At 44.7% G+C, this 11,323-nt stretch overlaps 2 protein-coding genes across 2 annotated transcripts; one reads left to right on the top strand and one right to left on the bottom strand.

The window, feature by feature from the left end:
• Nucleotides 1-4,769: 4,769 nt before the first annotated feature.
• VC83_01565 (uncharacterized protein) lies at nucleotides 4,770-6,512 on the bottom strand. Its single transcript, XM_024465240.1, has 3 exons — nucleotides 5,396-6,512; nucleotides 4,946-5,347; nucleotides 4,770-4,895 (listed from the first exon to the last, which is right to left on the bottom strand). The coding sequence occupies exons 1-2, from the start codon at nucleotides 5,874-5,876 to the stop codon at nucleotides 5,001-5,003; spliced, it is 828 nt and encodes a 275-aa protein (XP_024327219.1). The 5' UTR covers nucleotides 5,877-6,512; the 3' UTR covers nucleotides 4,770-4,895; nucleotides 4,946-5,000.
• Nucleotides 6,348-6,946, top strand: VC83_01564 (uncharacterized protein; the record flags this gene model as incomplete). The annotated part of the gene is made up of 2 exons (XM_024465239.1): nucleotides 6,348-6,699; nucleotides 6,748-6,946. 2 exons carry the CDS (start codon nucleotides 6,348-6,350, stop codon nucleotides 6,858-6,860), a joined length of 465 nt encoding a protein of 154 aa, XP_024327220.1. The 3' UTR covers nucleotides 6,861-6,946.
• Between the last annotated feature and the right edge of the window lie 4,377 nt (nucleotides 6,947-11,323).

Here is an 11,323-nt window from a genome sequence, read left to right as displayed (position 1 = left end):
GAGTCCTCGGAGTCCTGGACTCTTAGGACTCTTCTCATCATCCTGCGAGTCCGTCACGTGATACTTTCGGAACTACTATTCCCCGCTGCCCCTCCAGGTACCAGGGCCGGTCTCATGCGACCTCCCTCCTTCCTGTCCTGTAGTTGGCCAGCCTTCTTGTTCCGTCGTAACACTACTATAGCTAGGCACTATTTACAAATCCCTGCTACTAGTGCTCCTATAGAGAGCTTTTTTAGTATAGGTAGCCTTATTATTTCAAAGATTAGAAATAGGCTTTCTAAAGACATTTTTAGAGTAATAGCTTGTTTAAAGAGTTGGGATTTTATAAAGGAAGAAGAAGAGGATCTAGAAGAGGAATTTATAGCTAAATTAATACTTTAAGAAGTATTTAGATAGATTAATATATATTTGGTTTCCTTTTCTACTATACTAGATAATTACTTAGGCCACGTGATTCTAACATCATGTGATAATCATGAATATTCATGATTATCAAAAACTCATAACGTGGTTTATCAGTACGTCGGACATATCAGTACCTCGGACACTTTTCATTGGCATTCTACTTTGAATATCAATAAATCAACCATAACATATTAAATTAACTATAACTAAGCGGAATCAGATGAACTAGACATATCTATAGCTTCTTGACAAGTTCGCGCATTATGACCAGCTTTTCCACAGATCCCACAGCATCGCCTAGACGGTTGCCCCTCCTTGCGACTACCCCCAACCGCACGTACGTCACGTCGTACCTGCTCATCCACATCCTTCTGTGCGATAATAGCCTGTGCATCCTCTACTATAAGTGCACCTCCTTCACGGACACGAGCCTTTTTAGCCCTGCGGCGTTTGCTAAGGGCTTCGTTTGCTGCTCGAAGGGTACGTACCTCAGCAGACAGAAGGGTGTTCTCATGTGCTAGTCGCTCCGTACCCTTTGCCAATGCAATAACTGTCCCGAAGAGTGGAGTGTAACGCTGACTTCTAAACGATAGAAGACACAGAGGTTCTCTTGCGTAAAGGTTTACTTATCAGAGGAGGCAGGGGATCAGACACAAAGGCTTCAAGTAACACGTTACTAGTATATAACAAATACTGTATTGAGTTGAGCACGAAGCTCCTATCTAAGGAAATACTATCTACTTATATAGTGGCGTCGTGCCTATTGGACTCTTGGGAACTCACTCGAGTCCTCGGAGTCCTGGACTCTTAGGATTCTTCTCATCATCCTGCGAGTCTGTCAAGTGCCTAGTGGACTCCTGGGAACTCACTCGAGTCCTCGGAGTCCTCGGAGTCCTGGACTCTTAGGACTCTTCTCATCATCCTGCGAGTCCGTCACGTGATACTTTCGGAACTACTATTCCCCGCTGCCCCTCCAGGTACCAGGGCCGGTCTCATGCGACCTCCCTCCTTCCTGTCCTGTAGTTGGCCAGCCTTCTTGTTCCGTCGTAACATGGAGTTGGCGAGCTTCCTTGGTGACGGGCAATTCGATTTCGAATGAGGGTTGTTTGTGAAAGAGCTTCAGTTGGGTTGGAAGGGGTCTGGGAGACCCAAGGGTTGGTGTTGGCAGTAGAGGGTCTAGAGGGAGTTGGAGTCCGTAACCTCACGTCAAGCTTTGAAAGCACTGCTTGCGGGTCAAAAGGCACTAAGCCAGCTCCGCGGAACCCGGACTGGGCGTTTTGGGCTGTCATGGATTCCAGATATGCTGCTCTAAAGGCGAGAAAGAACTCGACCTTGGTAATGTGGTTGATATGAGCCTTAATGAAGGTCTCAATCTGCCAACCATATGCCCGCTTCAACACACTAAAGCACCCGACATCAAGTGGCTGAGTTAAATGAGACGAGTGGGGAGGTAGTCCAAGAGTTATAATGTTGTGTGCCTTGCAGTACTCTTGGAACTCGGCCGATTCATGACTCTCGTGCCCGTCTAACACCAGCATTCGATATGGACCCCTTGCACGAACAGCAGTATGTTTGTCGAAGTGTTTCAACCATTCTAGACCCGTCTCATTGTTTGTCCATCCATTGCTTGTCGGTTTAACAACCCAGTTGTGTGGAAGGCCGCCGTCTGTATACCAATTTGCAAGATGATTCTTGCCTTTAACTACCAAAAATGGAGGAATACTCCAGCCGTCACTGTTGATACAAGCAATCGCTGTAGCCCATTCCCGATTCCCTGGCTGAACTGCCTTACCTCTGCCAAGTCGATCTGCACGGGTAACAACCATTGCAGGGCAAATCACACCCATCATAAACCCAGTTTCGTCAAAGTTATAGAAGTCGCAGTCCAAAACACCATATTTTGCCCTCATATTTTCCACTAGTCGAAACCACGCGCCAATTAGTTCAGGATCTTCGCACAAGGCCCTTTGGAAGTCGTAAACGTGATTAAAACGCGTCTTTAATTCTGGACGTCGTTGTACAAATCGGTGGGCCCAGAGCTTCCCGACGCGCCTCCCTCCACGCGATTCGAGTATAAAATTTGCCATATCTTCTACACCAGCAAGCCGGGGTGCAAATCCTCTTGAATCCATATCAAGTATATTCCGAATAACCACCTCCTCTTCTAGTATAGTTAATTTCATCATTGCAGGCCGGCGTTCGTAGACAGTAGTTCGGCCGTTCATTCTGTCGCAGAGTGTAGAATGAGGTACTTCATAGAGCTTAGCAGCCTTCCGACGACTTAGATTTTTTGATGTTCAGATAGCCTCGATAGCTAGAATGATTTTTGCTTCTTGGGTAATCACTGACATAATAAAAGGTGGAAAAAATGCGTTGTGAAGTTAGAGGGTAGGAAATTCGGGAAAAGTGTCCGAGGTACTGATATGTCCGACGTACTGATAAACCACGTTAATCATAATCATGCTTATGTAATATTTGACTAACGTATTTCCCAATCGAACCGTGCACCCGGTCGAACCGTGCAAAATAACCACCAAAACGCGTCTTCCTTCCATACAACTAATATGTCTCCAACACAAGCTTATTCTTCTAATCAAGAAGGTAGGATTCTTTTAGCTATACAAGCAATTAAATTATATCAATTTCGAAGCATACGAGCTGCTGCAATAGCATATGATATACCTCCTCAAACCCTTCGTGATAGGATAAAAGGAACAGCTCCCCGATGCAACACACCCTCAAATACTCAAAGGCTTACTTCTCAAGAAGAGGAAGCTATCGTACGATACATTCTCGACCTTGATTCACGTGGATTCCCACCTCGGCCAGCTGCTGTACAAGAAATGGCGGACCTACTCCTCGCTGAACGCGACGCGTCACCTGTAGGTAAGAATTGGACCTCGAACTTTATCACGTGTCGTACGGAGATTAAAACGAAGTTCGGACGAAAATACGACTATAAAAGAGCTCTTTGTGAAGATCTAGTGATTATCAGAGACTGGTTTAAGCTCATACGAAACACGGTCGCAAAGTACGGAATTCAAGAGGAGGATATATACAACTTTGATGAAGCTGGGTTCTTAATGGGAATGATTGCTACTGCTAAAGTAGTCACTAGCTCAGAGTCAAGGAATCGTCCGAAAGCTACACAGCCAGGAAATTGAGAATGGGTGTCAATTATACAAGGAATCAACTCGTACGGGTGGTCAATTCCTCCATTAATTATTTTCAAAGGAGCAACCCACCTCTCGTCATGGTATAACGACGACGAGGTACAACTCCCACGCGATTGGGTGATTACATTAAGTGAAAACGGGTGGACTACAAATGCAATTGGTTTTGAGTGGATTCAGCATTTTGAGAAACATACTCAGAGTCGTACGAAAGGAGTATATCGTCTCCTAATTCTTGATGGCCACCTTGAGTTCCTCTCTGCCTTTAAAGAAGCGTATAAAGCTGCATTTACAGAGCAGAATATTAAGAGTGGCTTTTGAGCAACAGGTAATTATAATAATCTTTATAGTAAATACTACTAACTTAGTTATAGGGTTAGTTCCGTACGATCCAAATACTGTCCTTTCGCACCTTGATCTCCGACTAAAAACACCAACCCCACCACCTGTTGAAAAGGAGACTTGGACCTCAAAGACACCCCAGAATGCGACTGAAGTTGAATTCCAAACAACACACCTTAAGAATCGAATCGTACGACATCAGAATAGCTCTCCAAGTTCAATAAATGAGGCATTTGACCAGCTTGCTAAAGGAGCTCAAATAATGGCCCATTCATTTACACTCCTTAAAGCTGAAGTCAAGGCGCTACAGCAGGCGAATGCGCTCAAAAAGCGAAGGGCAAACAAGCGAAGGAAGCGTATTCAATTAGGTGGAAGCTTGACAATTGAGGAAGGTGATGAGCTCGTACGGAGTACTCAAACTCAGGAGGAGGAGGGTGGTGATGCCACACAGGGTCAGCGCAGGAAAGGGAAACAACGACGATGTGGCATATGTAATCAAGTTGGACATAATGCTCGTACGTGCAAAGAGGTATTAGATTCAATTACTGTAGATAGCTAGAGTGTTTTAAAGGGTTGTTGTTATAATATACCTACGAAGTTGTATTTTGGTGGTTATTTTGCACGGTTCGACCGGGTGCACGGTTCGATTGGGAAATACGTTATTCGAATAGTCATGATTATTATGATTATTTGTGCTAACCCTGATTAGGGTTAGATACAAGAGGCTAATAGTAATGGCGATGATGCTAACGATGAGGCATATGAATTGAGGCATATGAATAGGGGCATACAAATAGGGGTTGGGTTAGGTTAGGTTATTACTATTACTAAAGGCTTCATTTTTATATACTCCATTTAGCCTCATATATCCGGATATATACCTACTCTTACCTGTAAGAAATTAGCCGGGTATATACCCTACCCGTGGGAATCACGGATACTACCTAGATACATATCCGCCAAACACTAATACCACTGTAAATGTCAACGCTAGCCTAAATGTTATCGGAATATATGGTACTCACGATAATTCGACTGCCTAACGCGCTGGCTTGATATTGTGTTTGAAATTAGTCTATACTATCGACGAGCTGCCTGCCAAACCCCAAGTCTCTGATGGTTGAATCCCGTCCATTCCTTATCCGCGTAGCTGCCACCACTAGCGCCGACCTTGGCGTGGAACGACTTCCCTTCGTTGCTCAACTTCGTCAATACCTCCTCTGCATACTTGAACCACACCTTGGCGGCATCTACATCTGCTAGCGAGGCTTCGTTTGCCTCAAATGCCGACCGTAACGTCCACAGTCCAAACATGGAAAAGTCGAACGCAGGCGTGGACGGAGACAGGGACGTTAGACGTGCTAGGAAACCATTTATGTTTTGCCATTGGCTGGCAGAGAAATCGTCGGCAGAGCCTGTGCCAGGAGCTGTGTCATGTCAGCAAACGAACAACATCGAGCCACTAGCAATCATACCTCTATTCCACGCATCTCTCACGGAAGCACCAAAGAGAGGCAGGTCGCACACCTTCACCTTCTCTCCCCAGACTGTAACCTCACTCGCACCATTCGCAAAGATCTGCTGCTGCACGGCACGCAGGACAGCGACCAAAGGCTCCTGAGACTGGTGGTCGGTATCCGCGGCCACATCAATGATGCTACCCCAGACGGGCCTGAGACGGCCTTCAATGTCTGACTCTGGAGACCCCGTGGAGAGTTTCTCCTCCGCCGGGGCTATGAGAGCACGTGCGGCCGATGAGGGGTCGGTCTTTGCCGCGATGGAGGCTGTTAGGGAGTGGCGTTCCTGAGAAGTCATCTTGGCTGTGCTAGTGTATGTTGCGTGAAACGTGAATAAGTTGAACCGGGGAGGAAATGCAGCATAAACTCTATATTTACTTTTTGAGAGAGAAACGACGAGGGCTGTCGCCACGTGTGGTCGGATGTTTCCCCGAAGCATGCTTCGTCATCGAGCCTATGAAGATTGTCAACAGGAGCATGCCGTGGGGGGATGTTCATGCGCTTGTATATGTCGACAACATGTGAGCCAGCACACCAGAGTTGTTGGTTGTTGTCAATTTCCTCTTTCGCCTAACGTCCGGCAGATCATTAATGCCAAGTGTATGGATAAAATCGACCAGCTGCCGCTCTCCGCCAACCCTATTCGCACGACTTTGTTATCGCAAAACTTTAGTGGCGTTGCTGCCCGTATCTTGATCCTATCGCGGGGGGAGATCCGCCGATCGCGCATGGATGCAAGACACAACTTCTGCATTGGGGTATAGTGACAGGATTTAAGTTAAGGTGCATTGCGGCATTCTAGATTAGTGGCGGCATCACTACCTCGTCTGTACCTGTCACGCTGCTTCTATCGCGGCTTCTTCGTCGTATAGCACCGGATAGTTAGTACAGCAGGCCGTGGGAGGAGTATATGAAGCTGGTAGGATCCCCTTCTCATCGTCATCCACCAACAATCCCTCAGTTCTATCCTCAATCTATCAGCATGTTCGGCCTCAAGTCCCTCCTCAGCGTCGCCCTCGTCTCGGCTGTCGCTGCCCTCCCCACCCTCGAGGTGCGCGCTGCCACCACCTGCGGCTCCACCTCCTACACTGCTTCCCAGGTCAGCGCTGCTGCCGCTGCCGCCTGCAACTACGTGAAGACCGGCACGACTGCTGGAAGCTCTACCTACCCCCACCAGTACAACAACTACGAGGGCTTCAACTTCGCTGTTGCCGGTCCTTGGCAGGAGTTCCCCATCCTCAAAAGCGGTGTCTACACTGGAGGTGGGAATTCATTGCATACTCTATGATTGTGATACTAATTCTATAAAGGGAGCCCTGGGGCCGACCGTGTTGTCATCAATAAGTCTTGCGGACTTGCCGGTGCCATCACCCACACTGGCGCTAGCGGAAACAACTTTGTCGGTTGCTCCGGAACGAACTAGAGGATGCATATTGGGGAAGCAGGTCTTCTTGTACGGCTGTGTTCAAGTATATAAAAACATATCTTCCAAAATGAAGATATTCTAAATCTGGATTCCGTGATTCCCCGGTGACCGGCCATCACCCCACACTCTATGAACGAACTGAAGGCCCTCATGGCATTTGGCCCCTCCCATGATCGCATAGCCCGACGCCAATGGCAATCCATCGGACGAACTGCCATCTGGTGCCTCTAGAAAGCGTACCCCTCACACTCCTTTGAGAAACCGGTATACCTCTGGAACGAAGACCAAGTCAGCCAATCCTATAAATACATGATGCTTCACCGAATATTATCAGAACGAGTGCTTAGCACAAAAGAATTATACCAAAACGCTACATACAACGAAGCTATCTTCACCTAGGTTTGGAATGAGAACCCAAGAGACATCCGTATCCTCAAAGGCCCACGATGTCTCCAACACCTCTTACCTCCACAACCTGACGACTACGATATACCCCTAATTACCTCTACCTCAGACCCTCACGCACCCACTCAAACTCCGACTGAGGGACAATGGGACGCCCCGATATCACCAGTGTTGCCAGTAGTATATTGGTTCTTGGCAGTATATTGCGATATATATCGCAATACGAGTCTTGGGCAATATAAACAATATGCTTGGCAATATGATATGGCCTTCCTTCATTCCTTGGCAATATGATATGCCCCACATTATATTGCCAATATAAACAATATAAACAATATCGCTTATTATAATACACGTGATGATAATGATGTTAAATATAGCTATGAAGCTAGTAGATAAGTGCCGTTGAAAACTCTGCACGCGTAGTACTATTACTATTATATAGTAGTACTATGGCTTCAACAAATGCAGATTCTAGTAATTTATCTTCTCTTAATACTAGCAGCTTCCAAGACAATGCCGATGTGTTCCAGTTACAGTCCTCACAACTAGATCTTGATAGTACTATAGTACCTTCAATTTCATCAACAACCCAACGAGTACGAACCTCATGGGTTTGGCAACACAGTAAAAGCCCTTCATTAATAGAGGATGCTAACAAGTGCATTTGGCAATGCTTATATTGTACTAAACAATACAAAGGGTCGGGTGGTACAGCTGCTCCAGCAAAGCACTTGACAGATTTACACCAAGTGACAGATACTTCAAAGGAGTTACGAGTTAAGAACATGCAGATGAGTATTTCAAGCGCCTTCTCAAGTGGAATAAGTAACCCATATAAACGGCGACGAGATACCGAATTTGATGCTCCAACTTTTGAGCAGCTACTTGTCCGACTTATTGCTAGATGCTCATTATCATTCACAATTGTCCAACGCCCTGAATTCCGAGACTTAATACATTTCTTAAATGTTAATAGTGAAGAGTCTTTACCTCGAAGCCATAGTACTATACGAGAATGGGTAGTTCGAAGATACAAGCAAGAGAGGGTCAAGATTCAGCAAGCTTTGCAGTCATCTCAGTCGAAGATCCATCTTACCGTTGACTTATGGACATCTCCAAACACAAAGGCATTAATGGGTCTAATTGCACACTACATTGGGGAAAATGAAGGGCTTCGACAGTCGGTACTATCGCTACGAGAGCTAGAAGGACAGCATACAGGTGACAATCAAGCCCAATTAATATATACTGTACTTGAAGAGTATGGTATATTATCAAAAGTTGGGTATTTCATGATGGACAATGCATCAAATAATGATACTATGATGATAAGCCTTTCAAATCGTTAGTCCTATTACAAAAAATGATAGTACTATAAAATTCTAACTTCTACTATATAGTACTATCACTCCAAGGTGTTAAATATGATGCTCAACACTACCGACTTCGTTGCAATGGCCATATCATCAACCTAGCAGCACAAGCATTCTTATTTCCATACGGGGATGCTCTTCTGTGGATAACAACTCTCAAGAAGCATCACAAGTACAGGTTGAAACATGGAGGAATGCAGGCCCGCTAGGGAAGCTACATAATATTGTAGTGTATATTCAATGTTCTCCCCAACGCCAGGCAACGTTTGAGAAGTATAGTGATGGTAAAAGGCTTGCTCGGGATAACAAACTCGATGGAACTCATGGTACTTGATGCTTCATAATGCTCTTGATGACAATATGAAGAAAGCTATCAATGGATACTGTCACAAGGAGTACTACGACCTAAGCCAAGACGAATTGACAGAGAGTGATTGGATAATACTATCACACATCCATGACTGCCTCCAGTTCTTTCATGAAGCGACGTTAGCTACAGAAGGCTGAGAAGCTACACTAGAACGGGTATTATTATCTATGGAATTCCTTCTCGAGCAATTAGAGAAAGGCAAACAACAATTTCAAGACGATATAATACTTAGCCCATGTTTCAACTCAGCTTGGAAGGTTATAGACAAGTATTATGCACTAACTGAGCGGTATGTAATAGTACTATCAATAGTACTATCTATAGTACTATCAATAGTCTATAGTACTAACACTTTATAGGTCTTCTGCATATATTGCTGCTGGAATACTCATTCCAAGTCAAAAATGGAAGTATTGCGAAGAGAATTGGCCTATTAACTGGGTAACACCAGCAAAGATAGCTGTTCAATCACTATGGGATGAGCATTACAAGCCAACAATTGAACCATCAATTATAGCTACAATTCAACCTCAAAATAAGAAGAGCGCATTTGAGGAGTGGGCTACACAAAAACGCCGTCAACCAGCTATTCAAGATGAGTATTTGAAATACTGCCAAGCTCCAGTTACCCCTGAATGTGATGCTCAGGGTTGGTGGATGGAAGGCGCTCAGCGGATAGCATATCCAAACCTCCAAAAGATGGCTCTTGATATCTTATCAATACCTGCAATGAGTGCTGAGCCTGAACGTTTATTCTCAGGGGCAAAGATCACAATTACAGATCAAAGGAACCAACTAGGGGTTGATACTATTGAGTATTTAGAGTGTTAAAGTCATGGCTAAATCTTTCGACTAATTCTTGGATTGATGATGATGAGTAGTACTATTACTATTTCATTCTATATTAATGCTATTAGTTTCTAAATTATTATATATAGTATACTACAGCATAATACCTTACTGTCTACAGTATTATGGCGCAGACAGGCATCACAGTCAATTTGCCAGGTCAAGTGATGCTAACTACACGAACTGCACGAACTGCACCAACTACACAAGCGTCACTCTAGGTTTGTGACATTTAATAGTACTATAGTACTATAAACTTCTTCTATGTAACAACCTCTGATCCTCCTCTACCTCCTCTACACTCTGACAAGTGTAATGGTGGGTGCACCAGATGTGAGAATCTAGCCACCCAAGGAAGGGATGATTTTACTAAGACAACACACTGTCTTAGGAAACAGAGCCAAAGGGTTGTAGCTTAGACTATTCCACAATGCAGCAATCAGGTGTGTGATGTAGTGAAGTGGTTCAGACAAGTTGCAACAAATGTTGAGTCTGGGAACTCAGGGGTAAGTCAGAGGTTAACACCTCACTGACTTTTCAGAAACAAGGAGTAACAAGATGAATGCTTGGAAGCTTGGAAAAGACGTGGAAGTATGTGATAGTCGATTTACTGTATTGTCTGCTTGCCCTTTCTTAAGGAAAGGGCAATCCTATTTATGCTAAAGCAGTGTAGTTCTCTCATTTTCCAAGACTTTCCATGACTTACCAGGCTTGGTAACTGTAGTCGACGTAAGAGAATCCCATAGAACCATCTCTTAGGTTCGTAGCCTATAGGAAGTAAAAGGAGGTCCAAGGTCAGAGTACCCCTATAGACAAATTATGTCATAGACAAATTATGTCATAGACAAATTATGTCATAACTTAACCAATCTTGTGGGTAACTAAAGAGCGATGACATGTAATGAATCATAGAGGTTCGTAGGAGCTTTTAGAGCTATCGTTCATGCTCCTAGGCCTCTAGCTGGTAGAGATATGTCATGTGGTAGTATGAGTGATGTCATGTAATGAATCATAGAGGGTTGTAGAGATATGCTATGTGGTAATATCGGCCCAGTAACTAAGGAGCGATGACGTGTAATGAATCATAGATGGTTGTAGCAATCGTTGAGTAGTATTGCTCTTGTTGTTGGTGTGATAAGCCAAAATATGTATAGTGACTTGTAGGTTTGAGGAGGAGATTTCCAAGTTTGCTCTTGAGTTTGATAGCAAACTGAGTGCAACGAATGTCAGTATGACAACAAGCACGAGGAGCCGACCTCTGAGGAATGATGAATAAATCATCATCCCCATTAGGAAGGATGGGTTTGAGGAAGTCAGGAACCCCAACATGGGACTCTCTCTCATAACTCCAAAGGGCCTCAGCCAAGGCATCTAATGAGCCAGCGTCAGTGCCAAGAATATCACGCCTAATCTGAAGGATTAGGGCAATCTCCCGAGCAAAGAGGCGGCGACGCCCAGCC

Source organism: Pseudogymnoascus destructans, assembly GCF_001641265.1.
Source record: "Pseudogymnoascus destructans isolate 20631-21 unplaced genomic scaffold scaffold_3, whole genome shotgun sequence".
Taxonomy (NCBI): domain Eukaryota; kingdom Fungi; phylum Ascomycota; class Leotiomycetes; order Thelebolales; family Thelebolaceae; genus Pseudogymnoascus; species Pseudogymnoascus destructans.
The sequence above is the reverse complement of the archived record's forward strand: the minus strand, read 5'-3'. Positions and strand labels throughout refer to the sequence as shown.

Bases quoted from the DNA above. Each gene is read 5' to 3' on its own strand.
- VC83_01565 (XM_024465240.1), bottom strand. From the start codon at position 5,876: ATGCTTCGGGGAAACATCCGACCACACGTGGCGACAGCCCTCGTCGTT. The intron at 5,348-5,395 runs GTATGATTGCTA...GACATGACACAG, and splicing joins GAGAGATGCGTGGAATAGAG to CTCCTGGCACAGGCTCTGCC.